At 36.5% G+C, this 21,692-nt stretch overlaps 1 protein-coding gene across 6 annotated transcripts; it reads left to right on the top strand.

The window, feature by feature from the left end:
* Window positions 1–52: 52 nt before the first annotated feature.
* On the top strand, window positions 53–19,992 carry Extl2 (exostosin like glycosyltransferase 2). 6 transcript variants are annotated; one of them, XM_048814618.1, is made up of 6 exons: window positions 53–490; window positions 1,245–1,322; window positions 3,321–3,393; window positions 14,555–14,982; window positions 15,624–15,694; window positions 18,009–19,992. In XM_048814618.1, exons 3-6 carry the CDS (start codon window positions 3,389–3,391, stop codon window positions 18,495–18,497), a joined length of 993 nt encoding a protein of 330 aa, XP_048670575.1. In that variant the 5' UTR covers window positions 53–490; window positions 1,245–1,322; window positions 3,321–3,388; the 3' UTR covers window positions 18,498–19,992. The 6 variants fall into 6 exon arrangements, with proteins under 6 accessions (XP_048670575.1, XP_015358102.1, XP_048670574.1 ...); XM_015502616.2 differs by having other exon boundaries at window positions 3,318–3,393; XM_048814617.1 differs by having other exon boundaries at window positions 53–815; window positions 3,318–3,393.
* Window positions 19,993–21,692: the final 1,700 nt, after the last annotated feature.

Below are 21,692 nucleotides of genomic sequence, written 5' to 3'. Positions count from 1 at the left end.
GCTGTGGCCGGGGCTTCCCGGCGGAGGGCGGGGCTTACGGCGGGGCGGAGCGGAGGCTGATGAAGGTTGAGGAAAAAAGTGCAGCTATGGCGGGATCTGCGCAGCTCATCCCGGCGAGGTCCCACTACCTGAATTCACGCAGAATATTCTGACGTGGCGACATTTGCAGACTAGGCTAGCTGAGAGCTTGAGCCCGCTCACTCCTACCCCGACCGCCTACGACCAATGTTCCCGGATGCACTGAGTCCAGCGCCTGCCCCTTCGCCATTAACCCTCTCTGGGCATTGTTAGGTCCTGGTGCAGTAGGTAGCAATGCTTTAGAATCCGGGCGGCCACGTGTTCTCCCGCCCGTGCGCAGGAAGCCCAAGGGATGGCTTTGCCGGGTGAACGCTGTGAACACCTAAATCCTTGTAATCCCCCCTTCTCCGAAAACAGCGCCTGCCCCTCCTGTGCTGTCACGCGGAAGGCGGCCTTCCCGAAGGACTTGAAGGTACTTAAAAAGAGCCCTTTACAAAGAGGTCACACTAAGTTGAGATTTGGCTAAAGCGTTGCTTCCCCGACGGTCTATGTCCGCTGACACCCTGAAACTCTGTAATTCGTACACGTCCCTTTCGCTTCCAGGTCATCCCCGGGGCAGCAACCTGCCACTATGATTCTTATCAGAACCTCGCTGCCAGTTTTGGGGAAGTCCAGTAAGAAGCCGGCTCGGCGGGGCACAGGGGTGTCCAGGGCACCAGGAGGCGAGCCCAGCGGGCCTTGGCCGGGCAGACTAGACCGCGGGACGCCTTTCCGGGAAATTGTTTGGATAAAGTCAGGTGATCTGTCACGTGAATGATTAAAAGTTGTTACCTTGCAGAAGAAATGGGAAGGGATGGAGGAAAGAACTAGCTTTTGGAGTTGGGCTGGAAACTACAAAACCGAGCTTCTTGGGAATTCCTTTTAGTCTAACAGGAAGTGGAGCGTCACCGAATGGGAAGGGTGGCCACTCCGTGACTGTCCCCTGCTTCAGGCGCTCACTTTGCAGGCGGCGCGTTTCCCGGGTTATAAATCCAACGAATGATGCACGCTGCTTGGTTTAGGAAAAAGAAAAAAAACAAAAATGAGTAAGCGAGACGCCCCTTCCGTTTTATGCTAACCCAGCTGCAAGCAAATAAATTGGTTCCCCCACTGCAATCTTCTGCACTCAGGTGAGGAGACAGCAAAATACTCTCGCGTTACAATTTTTTTTTTTTTTTTTTTTGCAGGATATATGCATGTTTGCTCCCGTTCTTGGAACTTTCCATATGAGGGATACTAATTCTCTAGTTTGATTTTTGAAAAATGTAGGTATTCTGCATTTTTAAAAAACGTTGATGTTTTCAAGATGCTGTGTAAAAACTGCTAGGTTCCACAAATTAAGTTCTGGGAAGAGTATTTTGTCTTTGCCTATCTTAGCGTCTGTTTCATTATTTTAATTTAAACAAAAATATTTTCAATTAGTAACATTTACTTTTTTAGGAAGCTTTTATATTTGTAATAGTTTTGTCATGCTGCTGGGGAAACCTTCATTGGGTGCAAACTAGGAAGTTCAATGATAAATATTTTCCTTGAAATAGAATTTTTTCTTCAAAAGTGCTTTATTTCAGTACTGTTTAAGGGAAGGGATATAGAAATAATCAAATTTCGGTAACCAATTTCTAGCATTCTCTTACCAAGGTCAGTAGCAATTTGAGCCTGTTTTTGTTTTCTGCCTTTGAAAATTAATTCTGCATTGTACATTGTACTGGTACAAATGTGAAATTTCTCAGCAGGTTTATGGAGAAATCTACATTACCCTTTTGAGACAGTTTTGAAATATGTTGGAAAAATTGAAGCTTATTTTCAGTTGCATCAATTTCTAGAGACTCTTGAATTTCCCCACTCTCTACCCCAAATATATAAGCAAGGTATTACCGTGTGGACCTTCTTCTTTCAAAAAAATTTTAATGCTACTTCACAGCTTTCAGTCTTGAAAAGCATAATGGCCAAATTCAATACGAAAGGAATTTTTATGTGCAAATAAAAGTGTAGGTGGACACTGTTTAAATTAGGAAAAGTTCTATGAGTGGAAAGTATTCCACTGTGCCTTACTTCACTATCTTGAAATAATATTTGTCCCACACATGTTAACCTATATATGTTGTCGTGTCAGAAGTCATTTAATGACTATTTACTATATGCCAGATTCTGTGCTTGGCTTGGGAATACAAAGCCTGGTAAGGTAAAGTTCTTTCCCTGGAAGAATTTTTATGGAGAGGAGAAGTTGAAGTGAAGAGAAGGATAAATCAATCAGTCTAGTATTTTAGAACTGTGTGATGTGTAAGTTGTACACATGAGATGCTCTTTGAGCAATGAGGATGAGTATCTGTCACTCAGTCAATCTTTTTGTGTAGCCTAATCCATTCCTTTTCCCCTGTAATAATAATAATTTTGTTATGCAAGAACATGACTTTGGAAAATAAAAAATGATTCATTAGCTCTATTTAGGTGGTCAGTGTCTTGCAAGTCTCCAATCAGGTACAGTATTCTAAAGTCTACAGTTAGAATTCTTAGTTTCTTCATGTTACAAGATTAAGTGGATATATAAGATCATAAAGTAGATGTAGTAATGAATATTTTAAAACTAATAAATGCATTTTTACTAAGAACTTCTTAAATATTTGTTTATATCATCAACAAAGTACAGTAGGTTAACTATGCATATTCTATGGGAGACATATGAAGACCGAGAAATGAAAACAGAGAGAATTAAGGGGCAAGAGTTCCTCTCCCACCATGGTTTCTTCTTTCCAGCAACAACCAGCAAGAATGGGACAGATGCCATCTCTTATCCTCATTCATCTATCCTGGCAACACTATTTTAGACTTCGTAATTTTTTAGGTGAATCAAATCGAATGCCCTATGAATTGCTGGTGAAAACAGGAATTATAATAGTGTATTAGAGTAGAGAGATTTGTAAATCCAGAAATTGAATAAAAATGCAAATTTCTCATGTTAAGAAGTTTTACTCTATGGCATATATGCTCTAGTGTCAGATGTATAAGCATAAATGCTCAGAATGATGTTAGTTTTTTCTGCTTCTGGACCTTGGAGAAAAATGAAAACAAAAATGTAGCATTTTTAGTGTCAATCAACAGGAAGCCATTTTCTGCCTCATGTAATTTTTAGGACACAGAATAGCAAATTATAATTTACAAATAATTCAGATACTATGGACATTGCTATTAAAAGCAGTGCTATTTTTTTCATTTTCTGCTGATTAACAAAATATCACAGAAAACTCTTTTCTTTCTCTTAGTAGTGCCAAGGGAGCTTATTCCTATCAATCACTGAAGCCATAAAAAAGTTTTTTAAAAGGCTAATCACACAATGAGGTAAGTAGCATGTTTTTTTCCTTTTTCTTTTTGAAAGTATGTACTTTATACCACTCAGTACCATTAAGTGTTTTTACATTGCTCTGTCACTAATCTTCAGAACTTTTTCATCTTGTAAAACTAAAATATATATATCTATTAAACAACAACTATCCATTATCCTCTACCTCCATCCCCTGGCAAGTATAGTCTGCTATCTCTTTCCATGAATTTGACTCTCCTGAATACCTCATCTGTGTGGAATCATACAATATCTGCCTTCTTTGTGACTGGGCCAGTTTCACATAGCATAATGTTTTCATGTTTAGCATAAACATGTTTATGCATGTTTAGCATGTACCAGAATTCCCTTTCTTTTTAAGTCCAATATTTCATCAGGTATATATATATATATATATATATATATATATATATATATCACATTTTCTGAACGGATTATACATTTATTGATAGACATTTGGGTTGTTTCTGCCTTTTGCTGTTGCTGATGATGCTGCTATGAAAGTAGGTAAAGTAGAAGAATTTTTAATCTGCAAAAGATTATTTTCAATAAAGATATTTTGGTTTCCTTGAAGATAAAAGTTCCTACTTGAACCAGCCAGTGTCTGTTAGAAAATTCTAGAAGGCCTTCTTCAGAATAGATACATTGAAATGCTACTCCAGAATGCCTTCTTCAGAATAGATACATTGAAATACTACTCCAGAATGCCTTCTTCAGAATAGATACATTGAAATACTACTCCAGATTATAGATTGAAGTCAATAGTCATATTCTTTATGTATGTGTGCTGTGGATGGAACCTATGGCCTCATGCTTGCTAAGTATGCACTGTACCTCTAAGCTATATACCCCCAGCCCCAATACCTGTAAGTTTGAAATATCCTTGTAAACTAGAATGAAGTTGAAAATAGACCTTACAGATGACAAAGATAATTCAAAGTGGCTCAAGCACAGAAGTCAGGAGTTTGGTTCTGACCTACCATTCTTTCTGTGGCTCAGGAAATTTATTTAATATTCTCACCCTCACATGTCCCATCTACAAAATAGAATGGATATATTTTATTTCTCTTCTTACTAAAAATTTGAAACATTGCCAATCTGAGGTATTGTATAATATGAAGAAAGGACAACTATAACAACTTTCTTTACTATTGCTAAGCTCAGTGAGGTAAGGAACTACACCTACCTGTTCATGGTACCTGACATGCTGGACATATGGTATGTGATGATTGATGCAGCACCATGGATGTTTGACTTTTCCCTAAGAACATGAGAAAACTCACATCGATTGGGATTGCTTCTACCTCATATTTGAAATCTGAAAATATTTATAAATCATAATTCATTTATATGAAATCTGTTTCTCTTAGAGAAGTGATTTTGGAAGTGCTGAAAATCAGTGTTGAGTAAAAAGGAGAGGTTCCATAGAATATTCCAAGGATCTATTGCCTAACTATCTTGCCCCCCCACTTCCCTGTGTCTAAACCAGATAGAGATTCAAATGAAAACCTCCAGTATCCTAGAATGGGAAAAGTAATATGTTTGCAGATATGGTTGCAACCATATCTGCAAACCAACCATATCTGCAAACATATTACTTTTCCCATTCTATACTAAGCTAAAGATATCTGCAAACATATTACTTTTCCCATTCTATACTAAGCTAAAGATGCTTTATCCATTTCTAGTTTTCTTCCTAGGATACATTGACTCCTTTGATTCTTACAAGTCATTGGTATACCTCTTAGTAATAAGGCCACCCTTAATCCTGGGCAGGTAGTTGTCTGTGGAATTGATCATCTCCAAGCATCATCATCATCATCATCATTATCATCAGGAGCAACAATTAATTGGCAATTCAGGAGGAAGGTGCAAGGCTGGAAAGAAATTTCTTCTCACAAAATTCATATCTGTGCATTTCACAAATAGGGAGGACTTTATTGTCTACCTCAGTAACAAATGACTGGATTGAAGGAAGCAGGTGATACTTTAAAAATATTACACATAATGTTTACATGTTATTTCCCCTTTATCAATGATAGTAAAGCACACTCCAATGAATTGATAATGTTGAAAGAATATGATAGTATGTATAGAAAAGGGAAGAGGAAAAATAGAAAATATCAGAACTGATGAGCAGCTTTCACCATGGATAAGGGGGTGAGATCAGGAAGGGAATTGGAAACAGGCTTTTATTTACTGATATCCCTATTCTAAATGATGCCCTTGTTATCCATCCTAACCTGATTTTTCCATAAAGAAATGGCCCAGTCAACCTGGCTGCCAGCAGGAGGACTTAATAGGTAGTATAATCAGTACAAAAATGCTTTTTTCATAGCTTTTACTGAGAAATGAACGTTGCAGTAGCATCTATGTATTCAAATGTGATGCTGTGATAAATGTAGCTATTTCTCAATATGTTTTAGTAATTCTATTTCAGAACTGTAGTTCCAAAAATGTAGTAAAGGCAGAACTAAGCCTTTGAAATATAGGGTTTTTTAATAGTTATCAATCGTTTTACATACATATATATGATTAGTTATACTGTACATAGGAAAGGCAGATTACTTAATAGTCTATAATACAGTTGCTGTAGATTATGAAGATCCATTCATATCATTGTATAATTTCTTATTCTTTTCATATATACATGACAGTAGAGTGATCACTGTATAATTAATTGATCATAAATACAAGATCACAAGATGAATCTGTGATACTACACGGATCCTTTTTTTATCATTATAAGGCTATTCCTATTCCTGCTTTTCCTACTGTACTTGTTGTTAACACAAAACAATTTAAATTATTTTGATGTATTTAGACTCACAAAAAAAAAGTAACAGGAATTAAGAATCTTGTAAGAGTAGATGGGCTCTTTAGGGGAAAAAAGTGAAATGAAATCGTTTAGGAAGGAGAGGATAGAATTCAGACAGAATTGGTAGAAAATGAGAAGAACCATATGGCATTTATAAAATAACAATGAAAGAAAAATTTCCTGAATATGGGTAAAATTCTTAAGTTAAAAACTTTTTGCAGAATACTGTATAGCACCTTGGGAAACACCATGAAATAAAGTGACCTTTCATGTTCTCTTTCTGGCATTTTATATTGTACAGTTACATAAATTCTAGTTTATGCTGCTTAAATTTTAATGGAAAAGGCTTACTCTGGCCAATAGTGAACTTAGTTTTTCTCTTTCTGCCAGCCATCCAATGTCTATAGCTTATGTCAGTTTGAGAACCCAAACTAAATTTTCTTTTAAAAAAAAATCTTTATTTATTTTTATGTGGTGCTGAGGATTGAACCCAATGGACCTCACACATGCAAGGCAAGTGCTCTACCACTGAGCTACAGTCCCAGCCCTGCAAACTAAATTTTCATTTGTCAAATAGGTGAGACTTTATCTGTTAAATCAGGTATGTTGCCTACCTTATTAAATAATATATATTTTGATGATTGTTGCCGCCTAAACCTCCCTTAGGAGTTTTACAAGGAGGATGTTGTCCAACAAATGATGGTTTCCCCCTAAGGCAGATGAGTTCATCAAGAGTTTCCACAGAAACAGGAATATCCAAAGATATTTCAATGCAGAATATCTTTGGAAAGATGTGAAAAAAAATCAGAGATTGGAGACATCTTTTATTTATGAAGTACATTGGCCAAAGAACTGAAAGTAGAAAAGTGACCTATATGTTGTGGGCTTAAGGTCACATTTCAAGACTGGCTGTCCTATTACCATATGGGTGGTGACCCTGGATTTTTACACAGGGAAAGATTTCTCGTGTGTTGTCTAGTCTTAATTGGACTTAATTTGCATTTAATTTGAGTTTATTCTGTTCAAGTTTTAGGCACCATTTTAAAGGTTAGGGGAATTTGAACATTAAGTCCCTCTCCCCATTCAACTGGCAAGAGTTATGAGCACTTACACACACAAAAAAAAATGATCCAGACAGTGTTCTGGATTATTATGACTGCCATAACTCCCTCAGGAGGCATTTAGATTGAAAAAGAAGCTTGGGGCACAGCTGTGATGCTTGGAAGCAAGATCTAGCAGCACTGTGTTCAGAGTTCACAGGAGCATGCAGGAAGGATTGCAGCAAGGGCAACTTTCACAGCAGAGGTGATGCTTGAAAGGGATGTAGTGTGGGGCTTGTCGGATGGAGAGAAGGAGAGGCTTTGTAGATAGAGAAAACAGCATGTGCCAGTACAGGGAGTCATGGAATAGTTTGCTGTATACAGTACTGGTAAGAGGAAAGGCATTTTGGAATTCAGTATTTGTGCCCTCTTTTTCAGTTTGAACAGTGTCATGCACATAATAAACCTGGCCAGAAATTGTTCATCAGTTGTACAAGTGTCTCTTCCAAATCTCATCTTACATGCTCATAGATGGAAAATCCAGGTTCTGAATTGACCTTTGCAGTCCACCTTGGAGTGATTTTATTTCTTGATAGCTTCAGGCTCTTTTCTGAGAATCTATATTCTATAATCATGGGTTTTTAAGCAAGTACATACCCTAGAGAATGAGCCAGAGGAGAAGCAATCTGTATGGTTTCAGACATATCTCACAGTGAAATGGTAGCATAGTTACCATTCTCCTACCATCTGTGACATAAAAATGAAAATAAAAGTTTCTCATTGTATGATGCCAAGCTGCTCATTGCAGTTCTACCTTACAAGTTGAAGACAACTAATATTTGTTCATGTGTGCTCTGGCATATTCATTTACAAATTCTCTCTGGATAATTATTGTTCTTCCAGTTTGAAGAGATTAGGCCTCAGGAAAGAATTCTCAACAGTGCTCTATCTAGGAAACTTTGATAGATGATGTAGTAAACAATCAAATAGCAGATCTTTGATAATTCAAATTGCTGATTCATTTAAAGACTGTACAGGAGAGAATGCAACTATTGCTTCATAGACCATGTATTATTTACTTTCTTACTTGACCTTATGTTCATGTTTAAGAAAAAATCTTTATAATTTCAAATAATGCTTCAGTTCTCAGATATTAAATATTTCTGACATAATGTCCCAACAGTTCCACTCCTCAGCATATATCCAAGAGAAATGATAACAATTTCACATAAAAATGTGTACATGAGTATTCATAGCACCAAATTCATAGTAGCCAAAGTGTAGGAATAACCCAAATGTCCAGCAACTGATGAACAGGTAAACAAAATGTGATGTGTCCATAGAATGGAATATTATTTGACAATTTAAAAAAAAAAAGAATGAGATACTAGTAAATGCTACAACATGTATAAATTTTGAAAAAACTTGAAAATGCTTTTGCTAAGTGAAATAAGTCAGATATAAAGGGTATATATTATATGATTCTATTCATATGAAATGTCTAGAATTGGCAAACCCATTGAGACAGAAAGTAAATTAGTGGTTTCCTGGGACTAGGGGAGAGTTTGGGGATTGGTATTTAATAGAAAGGGAAGTGATTGCTAATGGGCCTGGGTTCCTTTTTTGGGATATTGGAAATGCTTTAAAATTAAATTATAGAGATATTTCCAAAACTCCATGGGTATATTAAAAGCCAGTGAACTGTATACTTTAGTGGGGTGAATTTCATTAAAACTGTAAAAGAATTCCAACATACCAAGTGACAAGTACCTTAGTGACAGTCTGATATATTAGTTTTTTGATACATTCTTGCAGAATTTACTATAGCATTGTGAAAGTGTCATGGACTGTACCATCAGGAAATTCTTGCCCTGGCTCTGTGACTGACAGGTCAAAAGCAGCTTCATGACCTTAGGCAAGATCCTTATCCCTGGACCCTGAGTTCTTACTGTAAAACAGGAAGCTGGATTAGGTAGCCGTGAGCTATCTTCCAGCTGCCTGAATTTATATGTTTGTTCAGTGAGTCATGTAATTATTGGGGCAGTTTTAGAGACATGGCTTTGCACCCTTATTGTTTGAGTATAACAAATAGCAGTGGGGTTTTCGGATGCTACTTGTCTGGTAGTCCTCCCCATCATGTTCAAGTACATCTTCTTAGTAACTAGTATGTAGAGCAGGGTTTTTCAACCTTATCATTATCTGAATATTAAGGCAGATAATTCTTTGCTGTGGGATTATAGGATGTTTAGCAGCATCCAGACCTCTACCCCATAGATAGCAATATCTCCCCTCCAGACTTTTCCATATGCCCTCTGGAGGGCAAATTGTCCCTGGTTGAAAACCTCTAGTGTGGAAGATGCTGGAATAACACTGCATAAAAAAGAGCTAAAAGAATCTGTTCTCAACCTATAAAGGACTAGTAAACCAATATAGGTACAAATAATATTGTTAGGGGATCTTTGATTTTTCAGATAATAAATAGAAGAAAAATTTTTGTTTTACTGATATTTATAGTGTTTATCAAAGTTATATTTAATCTGTGGTCATGGGGATGAGAAATGGACAGAAAGATAATAGACTAAGAGCTATCCAATCCTCTTTGGAATGAGACAGGGTGTCAGTAAATATATAAAGACATAATTTTAAAAAGGAATATTTAGGAATCAAGATCAAGAGAACTGGGAGGCACCTACAGTTTCTTCTTGGTTCTTTACAGGTAAGACACAGGTTATACAGATATGCTGTCTCCCATCTCCCATATCTCACATTCAAAGCCCAAACCTCTGAATGGGATGATAGGTTCTTTCTCTAGAAAGGAAGAGAAGAAGGCTATAAACTATGAGGTCCGTATAGCCATAAAGTCATTACTACTTTCCAAACTATATTAAAGCTGCTTCTAATGTGCTTACAGTAGCAGCTAGACATCAGCCTACTGCAGTGTGTCACTTGCAGTGCAGTCTGTAAAGTTCTCTCTTGCTTTTCCATACAAACTAAAAAGTTCATATAATTTTATTAGGCTGCATTATTTAAGGCAAAATGAAATATTTGCAGTGTTTCTAAAAATATAAGTTATTAATATCTTCTGAAACCTTTCTGATTGAGGTAAAGTAGGGGATTAAAAGTTCTCTGAGAGAGAAATTTTCTAGAGTGGGTAAAAGGAACAAACTTTGTTGCGTTCCTAGCAACTTAAACACTCAGACCTTTTGCCCACCCAGGGACACCATCTGTCACGTTGCACTCCACTAAAACACTCAGGGTCACTCCAGGGGAACTGGGCTGCGCAAAATAACCACACAAAAGACAGAAATACCTTTTTATTTGAGGGTGCTGTGACGGCTCTTCTAACCTTAGGGGTCTGCAGAGAGAGAGAGAGAGAGAGAGAGAGTCCTCAAGTGCTGACCCCTTTTATTGAGGAGAAGCTATTCAAATAAGGCAAGGGGATCAGGTTTCAAGGGGCTGAGTCTAACTTCATGATGTCTGCTGTCAGCAGATTGACTGACATCTAGGAAGGCCACACCCAAAGGAAGAGTAAGAGAAAGGAACACACAAAGGGTATTTCCATGGAACATTCTATCCTAAACAGGGCAAGGGGTAGTATCACAAAGGAACAGGTGAGTGTAGCTCTACCCACAGGGATGTAGGAAGGCACACCCATGCTTGAAGACACAGTACTCACCCTAAAGATCTGGGCTTTAGTCTGGGTTACCTAGGCAACCAGATCACAAGGTGGCAGACAATGCCACACCAATCAGAAGAGGAGACAAATGCTGGTCATGTACTATGTTGCCTCCCACAAAATTCCTACTTAAAATTGTAACTAAATGTGAAGTAATCCCTCGAGTGGCTTTGACATTGTATATTTACAATAGTCTTTAACAATTAATTTTTATTACTTTTTCTCTTCTAAATTGCCAGATAGTAAACTACCAATGTCTACATTAGAGACTAGACACTTCTGTATGCAGAAAGTGAAAGAAGATCTTGTTTTAGATACACTTCACTGCAGTTATCAAAGTGGTTCTTTCCCCAAGCATTTATATCTGGCCATTCTTATGTAGTACTGAAAATGTTTTATGGACCTGCTTTTGATTCAGTATTCAAAAAGTTTTAAAGTCCCTTGAATCAAGATTATTAATTCATATGGTTTGTCTTCGAATGACTATATTAACAATAAGTGTTGTTTTAGTAAAATGGTATATAAGATGAAAATTTTGTACTCTAAAGCCTTAAATTAATGTCCTTGAAAAATAATCACAGTAAAGCTGAGTTTACTTCAGAAATAATTTTTTTGGTTCATATAATAGAGTGAGACCGTGAGAGGAAAGGAAACACAGACATTGCTTTTCTTAATAGAACAAACTACAGAAAAAGTCCAGGAGAGAATACCTCTAAAAGTTACTGTAAAGGTAGCATTGCTTTTTCATTCTCAACTGTTAAAAAGTGAGAGCTGCTAGGACAATGACTATTGCCTTGTGCTTGTGAATAAGCCCTGCCTTTGTTTGCTCATGCCCTAGCATACTGTCACATCATGAAGACATTGTTATGTTGAGAATTCTTTCTTCTCATAAACTTCAAAGGGAGATGGTAAAGGCTTGGCCTGTGTGGTCTTGTCCTTCAACAATAGAGAAAATTTTGTACAGTTACAAAAGAACGTACAACATGAAACAGGATCATGGAATATGATGGCCACATTAACTCAACCACTACACAGTCTCCTTAGGGAAAAACAGAAGGTTAATTGGGCATTGTTTGGAAAGTAAAGTAAAATTTAGTTGGATATAATACTCAATTAGACAGAGAGATGTTGACTATCCTTAGGATTGCCTGTGGCATCGTGGCCTAGAGGCAATTGCATAACTTCACCACGAGATGTGAAATCAAGAGCTTAGATATTTCTGTGCATGTATACATAGTGTGCTTTTCCAAGAAGATGGAGAGAACCAAAAATAAGATGTACAGAGGCAGTGTTATGCCAGGGAGAACAGTAACGGTAGCTCTGTGCCATCAGCATGGGTTAGCAGTGAGAAGTTGTTTTCAGCTTCATCATCTTTGTCGGTAAATAAATGAGATATCTGTCTACAGCATAGCCTAAGAAGAAAAATGTTTCCAAAAGGAGCAAAAAGGGATAGACCTTGGATCAAAATCATTAAGAATAATATATATCTTATGCCTTCTGATTTTAAGAAACCCATTTTTTTTCTTAAAGATATTTTTAAAATGTTGATTAGAAACTCCTCATTGATTTATGGTTTCAGTCTTTTCATAAATAAAAATTTTTGAATTATTCATTTTTCTCACTTCTTGATTTTGTTCTTGCACAGAGTAGTAGAATAGATCTGTGAGTCCTAGTGTATAAGGACCAGCTACCATGGGACCAAAGTTAAAAGAGGCAGGCAGATCCAAGATTGCAGAGAGCACAGTTTATTGGGAGACTTAGGACAGAAGTGTGGTCTTCGGTGGAAGCAAGACCAGTTGGAGCCCTTCAATTTGCATCAGAATTAGGGGTGTATATATGGGTTAGTACAAAAGTAGTTTCATCCTAGCTGGAATGTACTTGGTTTATCTTTGGTTAACATCAAAGAGTCAGGCTCATCCTGGAGCCAGGTCCCTTTGTAAAGTTCCACCTAGTACTCTAAGGGTTTTGTTTATGGTTTGTTGGGAAACTGTGCAGGAAAAACTGACTAGGGCTATTCAGGGGAAATCATGATAGTTACAACTCAAGATGGCTGTAGTTATGTTAACCTAAATTCATACATTGCTAAAATGGATATGAATACTCCGTTGCTGAAATACAAAATAAGGACATACCTAAAAGGCTTACAGAGGCTTGTGGAGGAATAAATAGTCTGGAGTCAGAAGCGGAAATAGCAAAAGGATAAAAAACCAAATCATTGAAAAGACAACAATAGTGCTATAATGGGAGGCAGCAAACATAGAAATTAAATTGTATGAAAACCAGGAAATCAGTTCTGGATCTTTGTAAAATTGTCTGTGAGATTTAGACTTTTATCATATATATAACTGAGATATCTGATTAGGTAAAAAAATTTAACGAATGAAGTAAATAAGCCACACTTACCTTTGTTCACTGCTCTTCTGTGGCTACCTCTTTAAGTCCTTTAAGTATCTGGAGGAAGATAGAAAGAATGCATAGCTGGGTATATAACACCTGTGCTCTGTATCACAAGACAAGATGCTCAGGAAGCCTGAATTTGAATGGAGACAGGACACCGTAGCCCATATAATGAACAACAGCCTGGGCTCTAGGTGTCAATTTTCCTGACATAACTACTAGCTCTGCTACCTAAATCCCAGGGAAAATCCACTTTGGATTCTTTCACTCTCATCATGCAGACATACAATAGAACGGATCTCTTATTGAGACTTCTAAATCACTATCAGGCAGTGCCGCGTTATTTGGGGAAAGTTATTTAATCGATCTCTATAAAAATCTAAACTATAAGAAGAAGAAGAAGAAAAAATAAATCAGATTCCATGAGTCTCCTGATCAAAATCCTCCAGTTGCTTCCCATTGAGTGATTTTCTCCTCACTCAGGAGAAAATCCATATACATTATTAAGGCTGACAAGACCCCACATAACCTGGCCCTTGCTTATCATATCCCTCTGGTTTATAACTTTCTTCATTACCACTATCCTAAATTATCTTTTGAATTTGTCTACCTGTCTCTCCCTGCTATCTCCTCTGCTACTGAGAGCAGACACCTTGTCTTATTCATTGCTATATCCACAGAATCTAGAACATTCCTTACACAGGGTGAGTGCTCAGTATCTATTTTGTTGAATAAATACATACTATGGCATATGAAGCACATTCTTGATATACAGGACCTGATAAGGAATAAACCCTCTGTAATTGTTTGCTGCTGCTATCACCATTATCTTCTGCTTTAAGTATGTTCCATATATCATTTTATTTGAAAAAAAATCTGTTGCCAAAATACAAGTTTAAAATGATTGAATTACTGGAGGAAATACAATCTCTTTTAAAAATAATTTCAGATCTAGATTGTTAGGAAAAAAATTTAAATGCCCAGTTATTATTTGAGGTATATATGATTTTTGTCTACAACTACCAAAAAAAAAGCAAGACCAAAAAGAAAAGAATATTAGACTGTATTTTTTATCTCATAGGATTACTTAATTATTGTAGAGTAAAGGAGAACTGAACTTGAATCAGCCAATATAAGTTTGACCCTCTCATCATTGAAAAAATATATAAAAAACATGGTGACCGGCAAGAATGCTGACATTCTCTGTTTTATTCCCATTTCTACTCCAGGTGTTGCCATCTCTGCAAACTTCCTGGGCGAGTAATGGGGATTCGGGTGCTTCGTTTTTCTTTGGTGATCATCCTTGTGCTACTATTGGTAGCCGGGGCTTTAACCAATTTACTTCCCAATGTCAAAGAAGACAAGATGCTCACTTTGCGTAGGGAAGTAAAATCCCAGGGAAAGTCCACCCTGGATTCTTTCACTCTCATCATGCAGACGTACAATAGAACGGATCTCTTATTGAGACTTCTAAACCACTATCAGGCAGTGCCGCATCTGCACAAAATAATTGTGGTGTGGAACAATGTTGGGGAGAAGGGACCAGATGAGTTATGGAATTCTCTTGGACCTCACCCTGTTCCTGTGATCTTCAAACTACAAACCACAAACAGAATGAGAAATCGACTCCAGGCCTTTCCTGAGGTCGAAACCAATGGTAAGTTGAAGCTGGCTTCTGAGCCTGTAAGAGTTGCAGTTAACCAGGGCTAGGGGTGTGGATTTCTGACTTCCTGCCTATCTTAATGGTCTGGAGAAAAATGGAGGAATTTATTATAAGAAACCACCCTGAAAAGCTTAATGAGCAGTTTCCAAGGTCTCAAGAAGTTTCCTGGGGAGGACAGCATGTACATCTTCATCTTACAACAATAAAAAAGAGGTTAATATTGTTAAATAAATAAATAAGATATGCTATCATATATATCATTGTATTACAGAATGCAGTCAGAGGCCATTAAGCTTATGCTAAATATAATTTTGTCACTCTCCTCACATTTGTAACAGCTGCATGAGGTTTTAATTTGCTTAAAAGAACCTTGGCTTTATTTATTTATAGATTCATTAGTTTCTAGCATGATGGATGATAATTACATGACAATTTTCCTTTCAGGCAGTTATAAAATCAGGTATAATTCAAATAGCTTTTTTCTACTAGACATATTGCTCCAAGATTACATTTCTTGTTTACTAATTGAGTCAGAAAATACTTCATTCAAATTATCTACATAGATACAACTATATCTTAATACTTTTATTTTATTTCCAAACTGTTCAATATAATTTTTTTTCATTTCATTTCAGCGGTATTAATGATAGACGATGACACACTCATCAGTGCCCAGGACCTTGTTTTTGCTTTCTCAGTTTGGCAGGTAATGATGCTGTATCCTTTATGAAACATGTATATGGTTTTATCTAGTGCTTAACCAGGGCAACGTTGTTTAATGTGGGGTCTACTGAAAACAATGTAGATGGTACTTATCTAAAAGAGATAAAATTGTTGTGGGCTTGTCAAGATTTATGACCTTAGTTAAGCCAACCTGGAAGTTATAGTATCTTTTATGTATACTTAATTTATATTTTGGAATATTAGGAAAAAGAACTGCAATTACCTTCCAGAGAACAATGAGGAAATAATCTGGTGCAATAAAGGCTAGAATGCAGATATATGTTTCCATAAGCCACGGACATGTGTCTCAAATGAGAACTATATTTCCGTGTTAATATTATATTTAACTTTTTGAAACAGAAAGCATTTATTGCATCAACAATAATTTAATTTAATAAAATAATTTAACTCTGAACAACAGCCTGGGCTCTAGGTGTAGACTTTCCTGACATAATGGATACATAATAAAAAATGGTCTCATACAAATGGTTCTGCGACCATTGTTTAGAAATTGTGCAGTGATAACTTGGCATGTACCATGGTAGGGTTTCATTTGTTTTGTTTTTTTCCTAAATCCTAGCTTGAATAAGTAGACATAAATTGCTCACTTGTTCTCCTATTAAATATGTAATCATAATTGTTGACTTTTATAAGTCACACCACAGTTACCTAAACCCAGAACACCTGTAAAGTGATAAAACACTGTGCTACCCAATAATTTGGTCTAATTTGTGCCATAGTTACCTACTTCCATTAGCTACTTGGCATATAATATTAGATATTAGTGGTGAGTGTCTTAGTACTCTGTAGATATCAGTCTTCTAAAAGCTGCAATTTTTAACTTCATGTGTAGTGTAGTATCATATCAGCAATTTTTTTCAGCCCTGTAAATAAAGGTTTCTAGGCAAAAAGTTCTAATGTAATGCTGTGAGATTTCTATTTAAGGTTAAAAAAAATCAGTTTACCCAACATGTTAAGATAGGGGCAGGCAGAATACAAAGACTGCGATTAAATGCAACAATCTAACAGAACAATAAATAAAGAGGAGATAAATATGATTTTAGGTATTGTTAGTAAAAACAGTTTCAATCCACTGTGCATTGCTCCATGCAGTGAGTCATATTGGTGCCCTGCATATGTTACAATTTGAGGTCCAGAGGCAAGCAGGATCAAGTAGATGTTCATCTGAGTGAACAGATACCTGTTACCTCCATTTCAGGTGGTCTCTTTTCCTTCTCTGGCCATCTGAAATTTCTTTCATTGTATAGATTGTATAGATGGCACTTCTCTGAAGCTTCCCGGCCTTTATCCCCTATCCCCTGACCTTCTGTTTTGCCTCCAGCAACACAGTTGTTACTCTCTCCTCCATACTCCCCTCAGATTTACCCAGCTGCATTTGCAGATGGTTCACATCATTGTAATTCCTTGTTCACCTATATGTAATGTCCCCTCCCTAGACTGTGTGTTCTTTGGAATGATATTTAACTCAGCCTGATTTGTGTTCATTCAACAAGTGAATGAAACTCTTGATATTTTATAGGAGTGAACTAAATCTTTCAATCCCATAAGTTCTTGCCTCTTTCCTATGCTTCAGTGTTTTTCTTTTGTTGATTTTCATTTTATCTTTTTCACTCTCACCTTAATTGTATGAAGCGTTTTGCTGCCATTTGTTTTTTTCTTCAAAGATCTTAATACATCTGTCATTTATATATTCATGTATAATTTACATATTTTGAATAAAGAAATACCCAAGCTGAGAAAGGATAAAATATAACATTGGTTAAAATCAACAGTGACTTTCAAGAACATTAAAATCAACATGGAAAAACAGTAAAATCATACATATAGATCACAATTTTATATATTCCTAAGAGATTATAACATTTTTTGAAAATTGTTATGTTGTATCTTGTCTCCTACAATAAATAGCCTTCCTGCAATCAACTTTTCTTGCAGCAACTTGGAAGGACTAGAATTTGTTAAGATCAGATAATGTTAGAATATTTGTGGGGGTTAGAATTTTTTTTCCAGAGAGATTTGGGGTGTGATGGAATTTGACCTGTTACCTTATTAGGATACAGATTTATGAAGTTACCCGGAGTTAGATGAAATTAAGATATAATATATATATATATGTGTGTGTGTGTGTGTGTGTGTGTGTGTGTGTGTGTGTGTGTGTGTGTGTAAAATAAGGAAAAGTTGACTAATCAGTTTCAATCTTTCATAATAAATAGTCTTTTTCACTATGTCTGCTCTAAATAAATGTCATACTTAATTATCCTTTTCCCTCTTTTCAGCAATTCCCTGATCAAATTGTAGGATTTGTTCCTAGAAAGCATGTCTCTACTTTATCGGGTATCTATAGTTATGGAGGTTTTGAACTACAAACACCAGGGTTTGGAAATGGTGACCAGTACTCCATGGTGCTGATTGGAGCCTCATTCTTCAATAGCAAATATCTTGAACTCTTTCAGAGACAACCTGCAACTGTCCATGCTTTGATAGATGAAACTCAAAACTGTGATGATATTGCCATGAATTTTATCATTGCCAAGCACATTGGGAAGACTTCAGGAATATTTGTGAAACCTGTGAACATGGGCAATTTGGAAAAAGAAACCAATGGTGGCTATTCTGGAATGTGGCATCGAGCTGAACACTTTCTGCAGAGGTCTTATTGTATAAATAAGCTTGTTAATATCTATGATAGCATGCCCTTAAAATACTCCAACATTATGATTTCCCAGTTTGGTTTTCCATATGCCAACCATAAAAGTAAAATGTGAAAGTAAAACAAAAACCAACCTGAAAACTGCTTGGTATTTGAGTAGCTTCTCCATGCTATGTATTTTTGTTCTTAAGCAGCAACATGAACTTTTATCTATTCCAGAAGTCTCTACAGTAGAAAAAGAATATGCAGCACTTCTAGGATGTAAAATTCACATTAACTTCAAAAACCAAGAAGCTAGTCTCATCCACATAGGTCTTCTCATGAAGAATTTTCACCTAAGGTTATAATGCCTTGGTTGACAATTTTATTGTTTACATCTCGAGACTGTTTTACAATTGCTTTGATTCCTGGCATTCGCCTTAATGACCTATAGCAAGCTGTTTCCAGAATTGGAAAGTCAAGAAAGGCATTTCTCAGCTTTTTCACTAAGGTTGATTGTTTTAATTTGAAGCCTGCAATGCCTCTTTAGCAAAAGCCTGCGGTATAGGGAAAAGCCATGTGAGAAGAGAAGTTTCAATCTCATGTGAAAACAAGGAGAAGACGTGACTACCAGTGCTTCCCTATGACCCTTCCAACCAGAGTTAGCTCTGCCCAGCATGGTTTGGATGCAAAGTTAGGTGCTGTTTGTTTTTATTGCTAAGTCTGTTGTGACTGGGAGCATAAGTTTTAGTAGCTAAAAGATGTCTAGTTGTTTGCTTGATTTTTGTGAGTCTACTGCATGGATCACCCAAAAATGCAGCCTGTGTTTCTTATATGCAACTTAAATGCAGCAAGGAGTAAATGTGTTACTGTATTTTGTGACTGAATATGACTTGGAGAATGTATATTAATTCTTATATTTTACATGGAGTATGTTTAAGAAAATGTGTAAAATAACTTCTGGAAGAATGAGTAAGTAGAAACTAGCAGAAGTGAAAATCAATATCAAAAGATCTTTATTATTAAAGAATAGGTTATCTCATGGATACTAAACAGCTGTGTGTATTACACACAAATGCTTGCATTCAGAACTTGTTTCCTTTTTTTTTTTTTTTTCTTTGAATAAGATCCAAGACACTATTTATCATGGTGAAATTTCAATTACACAGATACAAGAAAAAAAAATAAGTACTGAGTCATAGCAGAAATTCTCTAGGAAGTCCACATCAGTTCATTGTTAAGTTTGCCCACTGTGCTGTTTATCAGTGTCTGTGTCCCACCCAGTCTGTGTTAATTGCTGACAAGGGGTACTTAATTAGGCCTCCATCACTTTTTCTTCCTCCTCCTTCTCACCGTCCTTCTCTCCCTCCACCTTCGTCTCTTTACACAGTGCCTGTATACTCTCAAAGTTGCAAGTATAGTGAAATAATCATGTTAATGTGCCAACATTGATGCCATTGTGCAGTTAGTTCATTATATTTTGGGTTTTTTATTGTTTGTTTGTTTGTTACACTAGAGTATGTACATGTCTTAATGTGGTCAGGTTAAAAAGTTGCTTTCCCCAACCCTGAAAGTACTTTTTTGCCTTCTGGTATTCCACTCTCAGACAAATAAAATAAACTTTAACTCTCCATGTGTTGTATGTTAATTAAGCAGATTCATGGTTTTGTGGCTGGTGTTTTTGTAAACTTTTTTATATTGTGTTATATTGCTAAGGATGAAGGAGAAATATCAGCTACCTACTCTATGAGAAAATTTCCCATTAGGAAAATATTCTCAGATTTTATTTCCCATTTTGTGTTTTTAAACTTGCCTTAAGCATAACATAAATTAATTAGACCATGTTTTCAGTTATCAGTAAGGGAAATATGAAATCAAAGTGCAGCCCAGTAGATATTACAAAGAGTCCTGTTTTGTGGCTAGACTTCTACTAACACCATCTTTCCCTGAACTGCTCCTACTCTTGCCCCACATGATCCAGGAGAGAGAGACTCAGGCTAAGCAGCGCAACACTTAATATCACATCTAATATCGCATTTGCTTCCCATCAATCTTCCCAACTTTGTGCACTCTTAAATTTTATTTGTTAACATGCAAAACACTTTGCTGCAGGATTTGGAAGACCTCTCATTCATAGAATGCTGTCAAAGGGAAGGTTTGAAGACAGTATAAGCTTCAGGCAGTTTTTGAAGTGCTTTCAGAAATGCTACTCCAAGGTTTAGAGCAGGGGCAGATCTGATCCTTTCCTGGTCCTTACAGTTAACCATTTGGAAGCAACAGAAAGTTGCTCATATTTTTTCCCTTGAAAAGACCCCAGCTTTGACCCCATGGTCAAGAGTGAATAAATTGTTTGGGAGAGGGACAGTCTCTAATTGTGCATGTACCAGTACATGAATTTGAGGGGTATAAAGGGAGGGAAGGCAATACTGTGAACAGAGGAGGAATTTGAAGGGGCTGACTTAAATGGTAAGATTAGATTATTCTCTCTCCCATACCAGTTTTTTTGTTCATTTATCACTAGGGGCCTCCCAACTTTGTTCTCTCTTTTCCCTATTTTTTAATCCCTCCTTCATACTTCCATTTCCTGTTTTCCCTTTTCATGAAGGCCCCTCAATGTAAAACCCAAATAGTTTCTTTAAATGTACTTAACACGGGCAAAACAAAAAGAACATTGGATACACCATGAACATATACTGAGTCCTAATTCCTCTTAATTTTCTTATATGCAGAATAAGGATGAAATACCCGTCCTAAAACTGCAGGTTGCTTTAGTTTTCAAAGAACATAACATATGTAAAGAACTTTACAGTGTCAAGAAAATCAAAATAGTTTTTTAAAAGTTGTCATAGAAAAAAAGCAATTTTGCCAAGAGTTCAAATTATTTTTTTTATTTTGAAGTATAGCTGTGTCAAACTAAAATTAGAGCATGAAAAGAAATGAAAATGAATATTTTATAAATATTGAAAAAAAAATTAAGGAACCCTCTGAAGCCAAGGCACAGAGGGATATTTAAATGAAGCAAATATCTAATCTGGAGATGACTCTATTTCTTTTATTTGAAAAGCAAAAGAATCAAACTCCTGGTCAGAATCTTAAAGTAGTTTTAAAAACAAATTCTGGGGCTGGGGATGTGGCTCAAGCGGTAGCGCGCTTGCCTGGCATGCGTGCGGCCCGGGTTCGATCCTCAGCACCACATACAAACAAAGATGTTGTGTCCGCCGAAAATTAAAAACAAATAAATATATTAAAAAAAAAAAAACAAATTCTGAAGAAAGAAGCCATACTTTATAGCAGTAGTTCTCAACTGGGCTGATTTATTCCCCCAAAGATT

The sequence above is a fragment of the Marmota marmota genome, unplaced genomic scaffold (genome assembly GCF_001458135.2).
Source record: "Marmota marmota marmota unplaced genomic scaffold, marMar, whole genome shotgun sequence".
NCBI lineage: Eukaryota > Metazoa > Chordata > Mammalia > Rodentia > Sciuridae > Marmota > Marmota marmota.
The sequence above is the reverse complement of the archived record's forward strand: the minus strand, read 5'-3'. Positions and strand labels throughout refer to the sequence as shown.